Raw genomic sequence first — 18866 nt, forward strand, 5'->3', positions numbered from 1 at the left:
CAAGTTGATTCCCCCACGGAGGTAAGCCACATTGCGAGGCTTCATAAGCATCGCATCTAAAATCAGATTCGCAACATCACTCTCTCTCAATCGCAGCGTGTATGATGGTGGCTTTTTTCACGTCTGAAATCATTCACCTCTCCGCGTCCTGCTGCGCCACGTGCTTCTGTCAATGGCACGCGAGACCTCTGCGCCGTAAGAGAGGTGGTCGGTGTTGAGGGAGAAAACCTGACTAGCAGGCAAATTTGAGCGGTTGGACTTTGGAGCTTCTCACGAGACAAATCTGAAAACAGGGGAGAGTGGGGCAAGAGGCGAATGAGAAGGAAGGAGAACTTGCGATGTTGCGAAGTGGGTCAGCGCCTCTGATAATACATGGGTCGTTGACTGATCGGGAGGATCACGCGGGTGGAGCTGCCAAGTGAAGAAGCGAAGCTGGTGTGCTGGGCTGTTGAACGGACCCGGGGGGGGGGGGGGGCTCCTGCAAGGGACTCCAATGCCAAAGTGAGTGAGGGAATCGAGTAAAGGGGTAGCTGAAATTGGAGAGAGTAACGTACCTTAGAATGAGTGAGCTGCCCCCCTTATATACAAGTTGGAGTATTAGGGTTGGAGCCATGCAACGTCATGCATGGCTCGTACTGGTGGGTCGAGGACCGTTGGATCCTTCTGCTACCTCTGCGATTCGCAGTGATCCAATGGTTCCGAATGCCTAGGGGGCCCACCACCCAACCACCCTAGTTCCGTAGGGTGGTTGGCCTAGGTCAACCCCTAGGTGGTGGGGTCCATGTCCTCGGGCTAGAGGTGAGTGCCGTCCCGCTCGTGCTTGGGACCCACTCGGGTACCACCCTTGCCTGGTCGTCCCAATTGGGACCCACTCGGGTACCACCATTCCCTGATCGTCCCAGAACAGTAGCCCCCCAGCTCTAGTCCACTTGGGTAGTGGGCTAGAAGCTTTCGGTCAGGTTTTCGTGAATTTCCCTACGCCGTTTGGGCCGGCCCCTGTCAGCCCTTACTGGAACAGTTGCCCCCCAGCTCTGCCTCACTGCATGAGTGAGGCGTGAGCTTCAGAATCTGTACATACGGTCGTGGGGGACGATCGTCGTCCTCCTTAAAGGGACGGTCGAAAACCCCCCATGAGACGGTCGGGAGGCCCTAGTGGGACGACCCGACATCCATGGCCTTGGGACGGTGAGGTGGCCCCGAATCCAAACGTTTTGTAACAGTAGCATGAAGCGACGTTTCGGTGGCGTCATAAATGCGTCTGACACGAAATGGCACGCGTTACGTCGTTTCATCTCCTTGGCTGACGTGGCGGAAGCTGATTGGGTGATAGCTTTCCCGCCTCCCCTAGCGTCATCATTACAGACGTAGGGTTTGGTGAAGCGTCGCTTCTCATTCCGGATTTCCCTTATAAAAAGGGCAAATGGGGATTCATTTTGCGTTTTTTCCTCAAACTCTCATCTTTTCTTCCGTTGGAGTTCTGTATTCCGACGTCGTCAGGTGTAGCTTTGCAGGCGGTCGTTCCTGATTCACCGGTGGTCGTCCTTTCCAGTTACTTAGTAAGTTCTTCTCGACTTCTCCCGCATTTTATTTTCTTCTTCTTCTCCTCGTCCCGTCCTCTAGGGGTTCTTAGGGTGCGTCTTTTCGGGCGGGAGAGAGTTGGCTCTCCCCCCCGTGTGGCGGAGGGGCGGTCCGCGGGCCGGTCCTCCGGCGCTGGGTTTGCTCTCCCTGCCGGGGACAAAGGCGGATCCTACTGGTTTTCCCCTTTGAGTCATGGTCAATAACTTGAGATATTGAAACGACGTTTTCCCTTGTGCAGGTTTAAATATGGCCGGAGCCGAAAAGAAAAAGGGCAAAGCGGTCGGGGGCAAAGCGGCCGGGGGAGGTTCCAAGTCGAAGATGAGCAAAGATGCTCCGAAACGGAAAAAGATTGACCGAGAGAAGTGGCCTCATTTGGAGGGTGACCGAGCGCATTTGGACGATTGGTGTCGGGAAATACTGGGGATCGAGTCCTGTTACGCCAATGAGGACGAGGGGCACTTCCGGCGACAGTATTATCTGTCCGAGACGCAGATCGGTCCGGGGCATGATGTTTTCGCGCCTGGAAAGAAAGAGAGGCTCCCGCAGACCCCCCATTCGGCATCTATATGCACATTTATACTATGAAGAAGGTGAAGGTGCGGATGCCATTAACCGACTTTCAGGTTTCCGTGCTGCGCCATATGATGGTGGCGTCCTCCCAACTTCACCCCGGGGGCTGGGGTTTCGTGCGCGGTTATGAGACCGCTTACGCGCTCTTTGGGCAGGTGCCGTCCCTGCCTCTCTTTTTCCATCTTTTCGCGGTTGCCCACACCCAGGGTCACGGCGGTTACGGCATGGTTACTCTAAGGACGGTGTTCCCGATCTTCAAAGCCTTTGCCGATTCGTATAAAGATTTCAAGGACCAATTTTACCGGGTGGCGCCGACCTCGCCGCCTCCGTTCTGGTGGTTCGAGCCAGGACCGACGGGCGGGATGCTGGCGCGTTTTCCACTGGCCTGGAACGCGGCCCACTATAGGGAAAAGGTGACCTCATTCAGTTTCTCGGACGAGGGGGCCTTGTCGGGGACCGATTTGAAATTCAAGCGGCTGCTGATGGGCGCTATCCGTTATGTCATGGAGGGGGACAAGAAGGTCCCGGTTCGTCCCCTTCGATGCTATGACTTGTGTTCTTACAGCGTTCGGAGGAACGCTAAGTTGTTGCGTAAGCTACTTACTTTTGATATTCTTTCCCGTTGCTTTTTCCTATTTCGAGTGCTAATGTTGTTTTCATTGTTGGGCAGGTGGCATGGCGGACATTGACAGGACCTTGTTGGACGCGATACAGGTTGAAGACGAACAGTCTTCCGATGAAGAGGTGGATCAAGGGAATGATGTTGCCCAGGGGGAAGAGGGGCATGTTGAAACTCAACCCCAGCCCGACCCGGAGGACGGGGGAGGGGCCGTAGTTGGGGGGACCTCCGATCCCGTCCAGGAGCAAGGACGGTCGGTTTTCGAGGGTGAGGGTACCCAGGGCCCGGCCTCGAAGAAGCGCCGAGTGGAGGACCATCAGGATCATGCTGATGGTGAAGTGCAGGGCTCTAACCCGGAGCGGGCAGTGCCCGTCACCGTGGTACCCCCGCCTGAAAGGCTTTCCATTTGGGGTCCTAGGGCGGGCAGCTGCCGGGAGCACCTGGCGCAGATCGACGATCTCGTGCTGACGGAGAATGACCAAAAGTACTTGGGCGATCGGGAGCCGGCCGGACTCCTCAATTATGTTCTCCGTGCCTCGCTCAAGACCGCATCTGCTGTCAGGTATCTCCAGCTGTCGACTCTTCATGAACTGGAGGAGCTCAGGGAGAAAACAGAGAAGGATGATCAACTGATATCCTCCATGAACAAGGAGCTGGAAGAGGGGTGCTCTGCCATCGAAGAGCTAAACAAGTTGCTGGACAGCCTGAAGCTTGAGAATGAGCAGCTGAAGAAAAAGGTTCAGGACGGCGATAAGGCTCGTGAAGATCTGGAGGGGCGGCTGAAGTCTGCGGAGGGGAAGGCTGAGACCGGCGCGGCCCGCGTGAAGGAGGTAGAAGCTGCCTTGCTGAAAGAGCGAGAACAGGGTTCGTCCGTAAAGAAAGGACTTGAGGCCCGGATCGCCTCCCTGGAAGCTGACAAGAAAAAACTGACAGCCACCGTGTCCAAGATTAACAAGGCTTCTTTCAACAATGCGGTGAGCCAGCTTACAGTTGTCAACCCGGGCTTGGAGACCGGTCCGGTCGGGTATCGAAAGGTGGTCTCCGGAGGCCGGATCGGGACTGTGGATCCCCAAGGAAAATTTACCCCAACCTTCCCGGAGGAAAATGCCCCCTGAGGGGGTTGTAATTTCATTTCGTTCTAGTATATTTTTCTTTTCCTTTTTTGCTTAAGTGTTCTGAGCCGTGCGGGGCTATTGTAATCGTTTTGTAATGACAATCAATGTTAATGAACGCACTACTTAGTTCGTTTTATTTCCGATCTATGTTATTTGTCGCACCCGTTTGGCTTTTGTGATCGTCCCGGTAGGACTTTTACTCGTGCCCAATGGGTCTTTTAATTTTGTGCCCGGTGGGTCTTTTTAATTTTGTGCCCGGTGGGTCTTTTTTAATTTCGTGCCCGGTGGGTCTTTTTTAATTTCGTGCCCGGTGGGTCTTTTTAATTTCGTGCCTGGCGGGTCTTGTAATTTCGTGCCCGGTGGGTCTTTTAATTGGTCTCGATCGGCATTCATGCGAAAATCACTTAAACAAAACGCTCCTTCTTGATTCATAAAATAATGCAAATGTGCCTGTTGGTTACAAGAGGAGAACTGGAAGTAGTTCCTTGATTCTAGACTAAAGATCATAAAAGAAAAAGCTGAAACCAGGTCTCAAACACTTGGTCGGTAGAGCTAGCTGTAATAGCGGTTCAAGTTGGTGGCGTTCCAAGTGCGGGGGATCTCTTCGCCAGTGAGTTTCTCTAACTTGTAGGCGCCGGTGCCGGTCGCTTCCGTTACTCGGTATGGGCCTTCCCAGTTGGCGGCCAGCTTGCCTCGCTCGGTCCCTCGGGCTCCGATGCTGGCGTTGCGGAGGACTAAGTCCCCAGGTAGAAACGCACGGTGGACGACCTTCTTGGCGTAGCGGATGGCAGCATGCTGCTTCGCGATCAACTCCCTGCAGTTGGCAACGACTCTCTTTTCTGCGAGAAGGTCCAGGTCTTCATTGATGAGCTGGTCGTTCTGCCCCGGGTCGTAACCCAGTGTGCGGAGTTGTGCCCATAGGACATGATCGAGCTGCTCGGCCCAGTTGCCCTTAGCGTCGTCTAGTCTTTTCTTAAGCCCTCTAAGGATGACTCGGTTCGCCGCTTCAGCCTGCCCGTTCGTCTGGGGGTGTTCTACAGAGGTGAAGTGGTGCTTGATGTGAAGCCCGTCCACGAGCTCCTTGAATCCTTGGGAGGCAAATTGTGTGCCGTTGTCGGTAATTAGTACTCCGGGTACCCCGAATCGGCTGATGATATTCTTGTAGAAAAAACGCTGAATGCGGGCTGAAGTGATAGTTGCGAGGGGTTCTGCTTCGATCCACTTGGTGAAGTAGTCTACCGCGACCACCAGGTGCTTCAGCTGTCCCGGTGCAGTTGCAAAGGGTCCCAAGAGGTCCATTCCCCATTGGTGGAAAGGCCAAGGGGAGACCAAAGTGGAGAGCTTTTCGGGTGGGGCTAAGCGATGGTCGGCGTGTCTTTGGCACGGGTCGCAGTGCTTGACGTGGTCGACTGCGTCTTTCTCCAGGGTGGGCCAGTAATAGCCTGCCCGGAGAACCTTTCTTGCCAGGGAACGTCCGCCGGGGTGGTGGCCACAGCTGCCTTCATGGATTTCTGCGAGCACATACTCTGCGCGTTCCTTTGACAAGCACTTAAGAAGTGGAGTGGAAAATCCTCTTTTAAAGAGGTCTCCATTTACGATGGTGTACCAGGAAGCGCTTCTAGTCAGCTTTTTTGCTTCCAACTTGTCAGGTGGTAGCCATCCCGTGGTAAGGTTCTCGACAATGGGGGCCCTCCAATCTTCGTCCGCGCCAATGCTCAAGGAGTTGATTCCAGCAGGACGGTTAGGGTTTGCAACATAAGGGAGGGCCAAAGTGCCCTGAATGACAGTCCTGTTCAAGCCGGGTTTCCCGGTGCTGGCCAGCTTCGCTAGGGTATCTGCGCGGTCGTTTTGAGCTCTTGGGACGTGGCGGAATTCCACCTTACGAAAGGTCGCGACCAGCTGCTTTAGGTGGGAGAGATATTGTTCCAGGATTGGGTCCTTGGCCTGTGCTTCACCGTTAGCCTGGGAGACCACCAGTAAGGAGTCGCAGCAGACAAGTATGTCCTGCCCCCAGGTCCCGCACCGTCACAAGGCCGGCTATGCAAGCTTCGTATTCAGCTTGGTTGTTAGTGGCTGGGAAGTTGAAGCGTAGTGACTGCTCTACGACCATTCCTGAGTTGCTTTGGAGGACGATCCCTGCACCGCCCCCCTCTTTGTTGCTCGAGCCATCCACATGGACGATCCAGGAGATTTCTGCCGGTGGGTCCTCATCGCTCGTGAGTTCCACCAGGAAGTCTGCTAGGACTTGCGCTTTGATCGCGCGTCTGGGTTCATAGCGAATGTCATGCTCGGAGAGCTCGATCGACCATCCTACCATTCGTCCTGCTAGATCTGGCTTATGGAGGACTTGCTTGATCGGTTGATCTGTGCGGACAATGATGCTGTGAGATTGAAAGTACCTTCTGAGCCGTCTGGCAGTGGTTAGGAGGGCAAGTGCCACTTTCTCGAGTAGCTGATACCTGAGTTCAGGCCCTTTGAGCGAGCGGCTGACGAAGTAAACCGGAAATTGGACCCCCGCCTCTTCTCTTACTAGTACGGAGCTCACCGCCTTGTCCCGAACAGCCAAGTATAAGTACAGGGGCTCGCCTGACCTTGGACTTGATAGGATTGGTGGGGAGGTGAGGACCTCTTTCAGCCGAGAGAAGGCATGTTCGGCTTCTTCCGACCAAGTAAAGTTCGCTCCCTTCTTTAGCAGAGCATAGAGTGGTAGGGCTCTTAGGGCGGCCTGGGGGAGGAATCTTCCGATCGCTGCCATTCGTCTGACCAATTGCTGGACTTCCTTGACCGTCCTCGGGCTTTTCATTTCTACAATGGCCCGACACTTTTCTGGGTTTAGTTCGATCCCACGATTAGTGAGCATGTATCCCAGGAATTTCCCGCTTTTGACTCCGAAGGTACATTTGTCTGGGTTGAGACGCATGTTGTGCTTCCTTAGCTGATCGAACACGACGGCCAGATCGGCCGCATGGTCGCCTCCCTTTGGTGTTTTCACGATGATGACATCAATGTAGACTTCGACCGACTTCCCAATCAGCGTCCCGAAGATCCTGGTCATCATTTGTTGGTAGGTGGCCACTGCATTTTTCAGGCCGAAAGGGAGCATAGTGTAACAATACGTCCCCCGATCGGCTATGAAAGCGGTCTTTTCTTCGTCGTCCCTGTTCATCGGAATCTGGTTGTACCCAGAATACGCGTCCATGAGGGACAAGTATTCGTACCCAGAGGAATTGTCCACCAAGGCGTCGATGCTGGGGAGGGGGAAGGGATCTTTAGGGCAGGCCTTGTTAAGATCTGTGTAATCCACGCACATCCGCCACTTCCCGTTGGATTTTTTCACCAGGACCACATTCGACAGCCAAGTAGTGTACTTAACTTCGCGAATGATCCCGGCCTTCAGAAGTTCTGTCGTCTGTTCCTTGATCACTTCCTGCTTTTCCGCGCTCATCTGTCTTTTCTTCTGGGCCACTGGTTTGAATTTACGGTCTACTGATAGCTTGTGATTGCAGAATGTCGGGTCGATGCCCGACATATTCGCGGATGACCAGGCAAATAAGTGCCCGTTACTCTTCAGAAGGGCCTCCAGTCGGTTTGAAAGATCTTGAGGGAGGTCTCGCGCCAGCTTGGTGGTTTGCTCGGGGCTACGGCCGATCTGGACTGGACGTGCTTCCCCGTCCGACTTGAGACGTTGATCCTCTCTGGATTGGTCCACCCGGGGGTCAATGTCGGCCAGGCAAGCTCCTGCTCGAAGATGGAAGTTCTCGACCCTTTTCCCGTGGTCGCGCTCCTTCCTCTTGCGGTCTTCCCGCGTCACTCTGCAACTGGAGTTATAACATCCTCTGGTCATGGCTAAGTTTCCGCGCACGGAGACCGCCTTCCCGGCCCATGGGTACTTCAGCATCAGGTGGTGGGTGGAGACGATGGCTCGGTAGACATTGAGGCTTGGTCTGCCGATGATGGCGTTGTAGGCTGTTGGGCATTTTACCACCAAGAACCGGGCCTTGACCGTCCTGCAAATGTCAGGGTCTCCTAGGGAGAGGTATGTATCAAAATATCCTAATGGCAGAACCCTGTCCCCAGTGAACCCGATCAAGTCGTGGTCATAGAGGATCAGGTCTTTCACAGATAAGCCAAGTGTTTTATAAGCATCGTAAAACATAATATCAGCGGAACTACCTGTATCAATGAGTACCCGCCGTACCTTACCGTTTGCAATGAGGGCTTCCACGACTATCGGGTCGTCCTCCTCGCCGGTGTCCGTGCCATAGTCGTCTTCTGTGAAGACGATGGGGACCTTCTGCCGCGGAGGGTGCAGGGAGCTAGGTCGAGGTCGTCCGGAAGCTGACATGATGACTCGGGTGCTCCTCTTCCGACTGTTGGTCGATGGGCCACCGGCGGCCCATCCTCCCGCAATGGAGCCGACACTGACCAAGTTAGTCCCGTGGCGCCTCCGTACCTCATCTTGATCCCGCCGTTCTGGAGTACGACGTCGATCTGGGCTCCTGCGGCGATCGGGACTTCTGCGACGATCTGGGCTCCTGTGGCGATCGGGGCTTCTCGCTCGGGTGGGAGTGCGTGCGCGGTTTCGGGGAGGAGTCCGGGCGCGGGCCCTGGGCGGGGTGGGAGACCTTCTGGGAGGCGGTGACCGCGGACGAGGGAGGTCGCCCGAGGAGAGGGCAACGTACTTTGACAATCTCCCGACTCTGACCAGTTCTTCCACCTTGTCTTTAAGATTCAGGCATTCGTCCGTGTTGTGACCAGGGCTGTCATGGAATTCGCAAAACCTTTTGGAATCCAGCTTATCCCCCCGTGTGAGTAGTGGGGGGGGCCTATCCCTGAGGTCGGTTGAGGCTCTTTCCCGCAAAATGCGGGAGAGAGAAGATTTCAGGGGGGTGTAGCTATCGAACTTCTTCCGTTTTTGCTTTTTGTCATCCTGGTTCTTCCGTCGGGGTTCGCGGTCGCGCTTAGTCTCACCGTGCTCCCGGGTTTTCTCAGAGGGTTTATGGGTTGGATTCTGATTGGTTGATCTTAGTGTCGCAGCTTCTTCCATGTTAATATACTTCTCTGATCGGGTCTGGAATTCCTCCAGTGTCATGGCTTTCTTCCCATCCAAGGAAGTCAAAAAGGGGCCCGGTTTGAGCGCTTGCCGTACCAAGATCAGGCGGACCTGAGGGAGGAGATCCGGAATGTCTCCCGCTTCTTTGTTGAAGCGGTTAAGGAAAGCCTTCAGGGACTCCTTCTCGCCCTGCTTGATTAGGGCCAGTGTTTCTTCCGACTTCGGGATATTTCTCACCGAGGAGTACTGGGCCAAGAAGTTGGACATGACTCCTTCCCAGTTGTGAATGGACTTATTGGGGAGGTTTTGGAACCAGTTCATCGGGCCTTTCCCCAAGCTCATCGGGAAGCAACGGCAGTAGATCGGATCAGTAGCTCCAGCGTACTGCATGGCTCCTACGAAGAAGTTGATGTGCTCCGTCGGGTCGGAATCACCCTCATAGAGCTTCATTTTGGGTCTTGACCATCCTGGGGGAAAGGGGGTCGTCATGATATCTGGAGAGAGGGGGCCGCTGATAGTCTGAGGCAGGGTAACCAGAGTGCCGTGTGGGCGGATCGGGTCCCTGAGCGGCTCCCTCGTGGAAACGGGGCTCCTCCGCCCGGAGTAACTCCTGCGCGGGGAGTGGTGCCTGCGGTGGTGGGAGGGTTGATTCACAGCTCTTTCGGTAGTTTGTTCCAAGCCATGGTCGTCGTAGTAGTTTGACGGGTGGGGTGGCCTCCTTCCCGTCTCTCCCTCCTGAGAGAACGCTGGATCTTGTCTAGAGTGCTCTTCCAGTTCCTCCAGTGGGCGGAGGCGCGCTCGGAGGGCGCGAATCTCGTCCCGAGTGTTGCGGGCCTGGACGTTGCGGTCCTGCCCTGCTTCCGGAGGATGTTCCTCCTCCATCGCCCTAACTCGGGCCTCAAGTCTGCACAGGGCTTCGTGCGCAGCGTGGGGGGTGAGGATCCCTGGTTCCGGGGATCGTCCCCGAGGTGGAGTTGGAGGGGTAGTCCTTTGGGGTCGGGGGGAGTGTTGGTGGTTCGCAGATTCGTCCAAAGTTTCCACATGGCCTTCGGGGGTTCGGTTGAAGCGACGAGAAGTCTGTCGGGTCTCTACCATTGCTCGTTGCTGTTGCGCTTGTCTCTGACGGCACGTGGTGAAGAAAAAGTTTACTCGATCCCCACAGACGGCGCCAATTGATCGGGAGGATCACGCGGGTGGAGCTGCCAAGTGAAGAAGCGAAGCTGGTGTGCTGGGCTGTTGAACGGACCCGGGGGGGGGGGGCTCCTGCAAGGGACTCCAATGCCAAAGTGAGTGAGGGAATCGAGTAAAGGGGTAGCTGAAATTGGAGAGAGTAACGTACCTTAGAATGAGTGAGCTGCCCCCCTTATATACAAGTTGGAGTATTAGGGTTGGAGCCATGCAACGTCATGCATGGCTCGTACTGGTGGGTCGAGGACCGTTGGATCCTTCTGCTACCTCTGCGATTCGCAGTGATCCAATGGTTCCGAATGCCTAGGGGGCCCACCACCCAACCACCCTAGTTCCGTAGGGTGGTTGGCCTAGGTCAACCCCTAGGTGGTGGGGTCCATGTCCTCGGGCTAGAGGTGAGTGCCGTCCCGCTCGTGCTTGGGACCCACTCGGGTACCACCCTTGCCTGGTCGTCCCAATTGGGACCCACTCGGGTACCACCCTTCCCTGGTCGTCCCAGAACATTGACGGCGGTTGGAGGGCAGGTTATGGTGGCGGCAGAAGGTATTTAGGAGTGCGAATCTCAAGGGTGGCTCGAAGATTGGAGGGATCGGGGACCGGAGGACATTGAGTGGGGAGGGTCTTTTTTTTCCTATGATGATGGTGGAAGTGAGGGGGGAGTGGGGGTGCGTCGTGATGAGTAGGTTTCGAGAGATTTTTTTATTTTCGGAACCTAACCTATAAATTCTAAAGCGCTTCTACAGGATAAACGCTATTAAGAGAAAAAGACTTAAAAGCGTTTATATAAGAAAACGATTTAAACCGTCTATGGATTTTTCCCCGATTATTTAAAGCATTTGTTCGTAAAAAACGCTATAATTAGCCTTATACTTAAAGCGCTCTTTTATCAGAAACGCTTTATAATGTTTTCATCAAAATTTTAAAGCGTTCTGTCTAATAAGCGCTTTAAATGAGGCGTTTTAGAATATCATTTATGGCGTAGTGAATCCACGTAGTCTGGGAATCGAAATCTACCGATCCCCACAGACGGCGTCAAATGTTCCAGCCAAGAACATAGAAAGAAGGTATAGTACCTAGAGTGAGAGGGTTGCAATGAGAGAATCTAGAGAGAGAGAGCGTGTAACCTCTTAGAGAGAGAGTGTAACTTAATTTCAAGTTAGTTATTTATCAAATGAGCCAAGAGATCCTTATAATTGGTAACCACCCCCTATTTATAGGCTAGGGGTTGGGCCTGGCGTTCCTAACTGTCTTTAGTGGGCCGGTTGGGCCTCTCGGGGGAGGCCCAATTCTCTGGCTCGCGCGTCGCCTTGAGGCAAGCGTCCCTGGGCGAGGGCCCCGGGAATCTCGCCCAGTCCAGTTTTCAATATTATGGTAATTTTTATCACATTCTATTTCTGAAAAAGAATTATTTAGCTATAAATCTATATTATAAGAGCATGTGTCATCTTTTAGGCTTTTATCAACTTCATTTTTTTTCTTGATTTAAAATGATTAAGTGAAAGTGGGAGTTGAGAGTCGATACCAAAGGTGGTTTTGGAACTTTGCCTTACCCAATCCAGTGGAGTTATTAATTTGCTTTCAGGAATTCTTTAATAGCTGCTTTGCTATGGAGGCATTTGTTATCGTTTGAATCTAACTTCTTTCCCCATGTTGTAGATTTCACATTGCCGAAATCGTTGAATATTGTCATTCATCATTACAAATTCATCTTGTGGTAAGCCTCCATAATACAAATCTCATTTTTTCTTCACTTATCTACCTACTGGTTTTTGGTTAAGTTTGTTTGAGTATATTCTTATATTTTATCATATTATAAAATCTATGACAAAAGCTTAGGGGAACTCCTAATTGTTATATTTCATTTTCTTCATTGATTTACAAGCTATATTTCAATGATACTGATTTGTTTCTAAACTAACCTCTTGACTTACAATTATAGTTCTTAGTTATATATTTAGTTCTCTTCATCACATTTTTTGATTTATTGTAACACATTATTACAGGTGTTGTATTTGACAGTGAACATCAAATTTAAATATAACTTATTTTCTCATCTTATGGTAAGCCTGCAGAATAAGAATCTCACTAATTTTCATTCACTTTTCTACTGGTGTTTGGTTATGTTTGTTTGACTAGCTTCTTAGAATTTATCTTATTTTATAAAAACTATGTTACCATATAGGGGGGAACTCCAATCTGTATCCCAGGAACTTCACCAATTAGGCATGCAATTGTTCTATTTCATTTTCTTGATTGATTTACATGCTATGTTTCAATGGTGCTGATCATTTGTTTCTAAACTAACAGCTTGACTTTAACTAATAGTTCTTAGTGGTTTAGTTCTCCACATCATGTTTTTGGATATATTAGAACATATTATTACGTGGGTTGTATTGATAGTTAGTTGTCTAATTATTCTCTGGTTCATTTTATCTGATGTGGAGTGAGAAATTATTCAGAGTTAGTTGTTGTTGGATATGCATTCTTGTGAGAATTACACCCATGAAGCAAAAACTGGATGGAGGAGTAGGACTTACTTTGGGTTGGGTTGAATAACCTCTCTACATGATCTCAGCATCATCACTAGGCCCTCATTGATAAAGCAAGCAACTCATTCTCTTTCTCTCAACCAAATTGATTTATTACCATGAATTTTCTACTCATTATTTCATTCTTCATGTACATTAAAATAATTTGTCTTGTATATTTGATTGGATGATTTGGAAAGTGAAATGAATGATGGGTGGGTTTTTAAGCTTTAAGTTACAGGTTTTGACATTTGAATGTTTTTTGTTATTCTGGTTGATCTCTTTCCTTGGAAAACTTGGAACAGATGCAATTGACTTGGATTCGTACGTAGATGACTTTTCTGTAATTACCCCAATTGCATCCGCCCGCGCGACGTGCAGATTTTAGTCTAGTTGAATGTGGAAAAAAAAGATGTATTTTTCTGTAATTAACTCAATTGCATCCGCCCGTGTGACGTGCGGATTTTAGTCCAGTTGAAAGTGGAAAAAAAAATGTATTTTGATCACATGCCTCAAGAAAAATCTTTTGGTGGAATTGCAATGTGTTTTTTAAATTCCACGTATATGGTGTATTCAACCTCAATGCACAAAATATCTATTTCTAATATTACTGTTTTCTTTTTTTCTTATGAAATGGAAGTCACGTTTCCTTATGAGGATGTATGCACTAATATGGAATGGAAGCTTTAAGTTTTCTTTCTAGATAGTGGTGGAAGTGATGTTACTGCCACGACTGGACAAAGAAGAGGAGAATTGTTTGTTTCTTTATGGAGATTTTCATGCTGATTTATGCCATTTCATGAGGCAGGCCTTTTATATTCAAGATGGAGATAATTGGTGGGTCATACTCTCAGTGCTATGGGGTTGGAGCGTTGGAATTGGATCTTAATCCTCTTGTTCTCATTTTTAGTCCTCTTGGAGGTCTTCTCTAGAGTTTAGAAAACTCTACTTTTTTTTTCTTCACTAGGTTTTCTCAAGGGTTTTTTCTAGTAAGATTTTAATGAGGTAATTTTCTAATGTCTATCCTTCAAGTAGGTGGTGGGTAGCTTTAGTGGTAGAAGGGTCTCATGATACTGTAATCAATTTTTGTTCTTGTTTTTTAGATTTTTCCTACTCTTTATACTTGTATTGGGTTAAAGTACCTCTTGTACTTCATTATAATATAATTAATTCCAGGGCTTATAAAAAATAAGAATAAAAATACTGTTTTCTTTTTTTCTGGTTTGATCGTGTGTGTATTATCATATCTATTATGGTTTACTGGTGTGTGTTTCCTATTTTCTAGTATGCTGGTTTGTTTACTGATGAGAGGACCCTGTTGTTCTTGACAAACAAAAGAGGGTCTTTACGTTACAAAGGTTCATACGTAAATATGCTCGGAGGCTAGTCCAAATCGTGTAATATGCCACGTGCTAAGCTTGAACCGTAAAATTTGAATGCAGGTCAGGTTTGAACCGCGCAAAGCGTAACTGGCCTGACCTATTTGAAGTTCAAGTCATCACTATATTTTTCTCTTATGTCTTAAAATGATAAATATTTATATTAATACCTTAATTAATTTTACAAAAAAGAACTCTTATATTTTTCTTGGTCAGCAAAAATAAGATAACTATTATGTATATTAGGAAAATGGTCATGCAAGGACAATCACAACTTGGCCTACTATCCAGTCAACAAACATGAACTGCTCCTGCCGTATTGTTTACTGCTAACAAAGATAGAATGATCATGCATTATGTATGGCTTATCAATCACGATTGATCCACATCACTCAACCCGTCAATTACTTTGCCAAATAATTGTCAAGTGAGATTTGACACCTTTAATACGGTCCACATGTGTGTGATCCCTCTTAAATAATATCATGTATTCGAGTGTTGATCTTCTACATGTACACCTATATAAAGTTATATCAATTACAACAAAAATATTGAAACAGTTTCCAGTGATAGATATCATGGGGAGGTTCCCATACCAAAATGCACTCTTTTCACTATTGTTACAATTTGCAATCATATGCAATTTGGGATTGTGCGAGTTTAAGGCTAATTCCTGCAATGAAAAGGACAAGCAAATACTCCTCTGTTTCAAACATTCACTCATCGATCCATCAGGCATGCTGTCTACATGGTCCAGCGAAGAAGATTGTTGTGAATGGAGAGGAGTTTACTGTGACATCAATGGCAGTGTCACAAATATAAGCCTTCCTTGTTCCACTGATTATGACTACGTTTATGGCAGCAATGACTACAAAACAGAACATTGTCTAGCAGGCGAAATCCACCCATCTTTACTTGACCTTGAATTTTTGAACTACTTGGATTTGAGTAACAATAACTTCAAATCTATAAATTGGTCATTGGGCTGTCAAAACTTTTCAATAGTAAAGAGCTCTCATGAGAGTGGAAACTCCTCCAATCTTGTGTTACTAGACTTGTCGAAAAATGAGATGCTTGTGATAAGTGATTTGAGATGGCTTCATCGCCTACCATCCCTAGAATATCTCTACTTGGATGGGATTAATCTCCACAGTGAAACTCAATGGCTTCATATATTGACCATGCTTCCTTCACTTTCTGAGTTATCCTTGCACAGTTGCCAACTCGAAAGTGTTAGTCCATCTCTTGACTATGCCAATTTCACTTCACTTGAATATCTTGATCTTTCTGGCAATGATTTATTCTCTAAATTGCCTTATTGGTTGTTCAATCTAAGTGGCCTTTCTTATATGAATCTTGGAGGAAATCGTTTCCAAGGCCAAATACCCAGTGCTTTATTGAATATTAGAAACTTGCATACCTTGATATTGAGGGACAACATGTTGAGTGGGAAAATTCCAGATTGGTTAGGCCAATTTGGAAACCTACACTATCTTATCCTCTCTCACAATTTACTTACCAGTTCTATTCCTATGACTCTGGGGAATCTGTCATCTTTGAGAGACTTTAGAGTCACCTCAAATCAATTGACCGGAACCCTTCCTGAAAATTTCGGGCAACTCTCCAATTTGGAGGTGTTGAGTGTTGCGGAAAATTATCTATCTGGGGTTGTGTCTCATAGAAATTTCATCAACGTTTCAAACTTACAAATTTTGGCATTGGGTTCTCCTTCCTTGGTCTTTGATTTTGATCCTCATTGGACTCCGCCATTTCAACTTCATGATCTTACCTTGGCTTATGTGAATCTTAAACTTCTTCCTTGGTTTTACACACAAAGATCTCTTGACTATCTAGAAATGGAAAACTCCTTGTTTACGCTTGAACCTCAAGAAAAGTTTTGGAGCTGGGCAGCTAACATTCAATTTCTCTCTTTATTCAACAACTCCATGCCTTGGGACATGTCAAATGTATTGTTGAACTCTGAAGTCATATGGTTGGTTGCAAATGGTTTGAGTGGTGGCCTCCCTCGGTTAACTCCAAATGTTAGAATTTTCAATATAGGAAGAAACAATTTGTCAGGGTCTCTTTCTCCTTTATTGTGTCACAAGATGAAGAGGGAAAACAATTTGCAGTACTTGAGCATATATGAAATTTTTTTATCTGAAGGGATCCCTGATTGTTGGGAAAACTGGAAATCTTTGCTTCACGTTGATCTGAAGGGAAACAATCTAACAGGCATGATTCCTCACTCAATGGGCACCTTGTCTAGTCTTTTATCGTTGCAGCTTGATGATAATAACTTGCATGGACCAATACCTTTATCTTTGCAAAATTGTCAAAAGCTTATGATCCTTAATTTGGCTGAAAATAAATTTTCCGGAATCATACCGAATTGGTTCGGACAGAATATGAGAGCTCTCCAGCTAAGATCAAATGAATTTAGCGGTAATGTTCCTCTGCGAATTTGCCAACTTTCTTCTCTCATAGTGTTAGATCTTGCAAATAATAGATTAACAGGCACAATGCCCAACTGCCTCCTTAATATCAAAGCCATGGTTTCCAATAATGCTACAACAGATATCAAAATCGGTTTTGTAGTTCGAGGTATTGGTAACATATTTGTATTCGATGTTAAGTTGGTCACCAAAGGCAATGAATTAGTCTATATAAATTATATGCATGTTATTGACTTTTCCAGCAACCAATTGTCAGGAAAAATACCTCTAGAGGTATTCAGGCTCACTGCATTAGAATCACTGAACTTATCACACAATCAATTAATGGGAACCATACCAGATGAAATTGGTCAAATGAAACAATTGGAATCCCTTGATTTCTCAAATAACAAACTCTCAGGCGAAATTCCTCAGAGCATGTCTTCCCTGTTTTTCCTGGGTGCTTTGAACCTCTCATTCAACAATCTCACAGGTAGAATCCCATTAGGGACCCAACTTCAGGGATTCACAGCTCTTTGTTATATTGGCAATTCTCAACTTTGTGGAACTCCACTTACAAAGAATTGCACCCATGATGAACCATCCCATGACACAAAGGTGGTTGGTAATAGTGAGAAAGGATCTGATGAGTTACTTGAATGGTTGTATATGGGCATGGGAACTGGATTTGCAATCAGTTTTTGGGTGGTTTGTGGTTCCCTTTTCTTCAATCGAACATGGAGACATGCCTACTTTATGATGTTAAAGACCAAATGTATGTCAAGATGATCTTGAAGTGAACTCCTTCAGTTCAAATTTAGCAATGCAGTAAGGAAAATATGTTCTTTTTGGCATGTTTTAATTTACACAAGGCAATATCTGTTTCTTTTTTTACCCCAACCACGTACATATGTCATTGCTTAACTTTTTAAAGGTTTCATTGCATAAATTTAAGTCACGATATTTGTTTTCTTTTCTTTCAGATTCATAGACTCGGCAGTTGTCCTCTGTGACTCTCATGGGTGTGCCTTTCATCCGGAAGTTCCTTTCAAGTGTAGTGTTTGCTTGGTACTTTAGGTAGTTGATCTTTAGATTCTTATGTTTAATAAAGTAATGTTTTATATGTGTCAAATTTATTTAAGTGTGGTGTGATGGATAACATTATCAGAGATGTGTAAGGGACTCTATCCAATCATGTAGCTCCTAAATTGTTTGAGTAACTTACTATATATGTTTACTCTTGTTATTTGAGATATAAAGATGTAAATATTTGAAGTTTGAACACACATGTGCAAGCAGTAGTACTCTTCGACATTGCCAAGGCATGGTTGGAATAAATGATGCAGGAAATTAGTTCAATCTTATACTCTCAAATCATCACTCTCTCCATTAAGGAATCTGCAGTTCATGCTTTTTCCTTCATCCAAACATCCACATATCCACAAATGAAGATTCTAGAAGATTAATTTTACAATTGCACGAAATATTTTCTTCCCTCCTCACTCATTCGCGTGAAGAACCACCATTCCTTTAATCCGCAGTATCCTAACATGTTTGTTGATCAATTCATGAAAGGAAACTCTGCTTTCTCTTCAAACAAATTATCAAAATGTTTCTTTCCCTAAAGATATACTCCACTCAAGGAATTTTTGTTTTGTTTTAAATGATTGGTTTTTATGCACCAGACTCCCCTTTATGCCAAATATGTTCTTGTCAATGCAGAATGATTGGTTTGGAGAGATTTTGATTTTTAGACTGGACAACACTGGTTTATTATAGTTGGTTAGATGGACCAAAACTTTCACCATTAATATTAAAGCTTATTTGGAACTAAAACATTGAGACCTCAAGTTGTACTGTTTGGCTCTACCATTGTTCAGCTTAGTTATTCCATAGAAGGCAGGGAAGCTATTCTTTTGCACTTGTATGCTTGTAAGGTACATGGTTTCTTCTTCTGATTGTGGTTTCTATGGTGGAACTGTTGAAGATTATTATTTGATATCTGGATAGTATCTATTAAGTGACGCTAAATATTGCTGCAAGGCATGACATGATCAAATTGCTGTGTTCTTTACTCAGTTAACGCCCAAAACATTATTTTTTTTCATCGGTTACTCTCTTCATGGATTTTTTTTTGATAAACCAATGAATTGTATTAAAAAGGGGACACAAGGGTGCCCCAAACCCTTAATACAAAAGAAGGAAGGAGAGAAAAAGAAAATAAAAAACTGAGAGGGGAGGGAATTTACATCAGTAAAAACATAACAGTCCATCCAACATAGCATATTAACCAACTAGGGAGCAATTCTTTAAATAATATCCAAACAAGAAAGTGGCTGAGATTTCTATACAAACAATGAATAAGAAAAACCTCGTATCTTTTTAGCAGAAATATTACTTT

At 46.9% G+C, this 18866-nt stretch overlaps 1 protein-coding gene across 1 annotated transcript; it reads left to right on the forward strand.

Annotated features, from left to right (window-relative positions):
• The first annotated feature begins 14557 nt into the window (after window positions 1–14557).
• LOC130745379 (receptor-like protein EIX2) lies at window positions 14558–17747 on the forward strand. The gene is made up of 2 exons (XM_057597580.1): window positions 14558–17293; window positions 17449–17747. Exon 1 carries the CDS (start codon window positions 14609–14611, stop codon window positions 17252–17254), a length of 2646 nt encoding a protein of 881 aa, XP_057453563.1. The 5' UTR covers window positions 14558–14608; the 3' UTR covers window positions 17255–17293; window positions 17449–17747.
• Window positions 17748–18866: the final 1119 nt, after the last annotated feature.

Source organism: Lotus japonicus, chromosome 3 (assembly GCF_012489685.1).
Source record: "Lotus japonicus ecotype B-129 chromosome 3, LjGifu_v1.2".
NCBI classification, from domain to species: domain Eukaryota; kingdom Viridiplantae; phylum Streptophyta; class Magnoliopsida; order Fabales; family Fabaceae; genus Lotus; species Lotus japonicus.

Excerpts from the sequence above, each read along its gene's own strand:
- LOC130745379 (XM_057597580.1), top strand. The coding sequence starts at position 14,609 with ATGGGGAGGTTCCCATACCAAAATGCACTCTTTTCACTATTGTTACAA.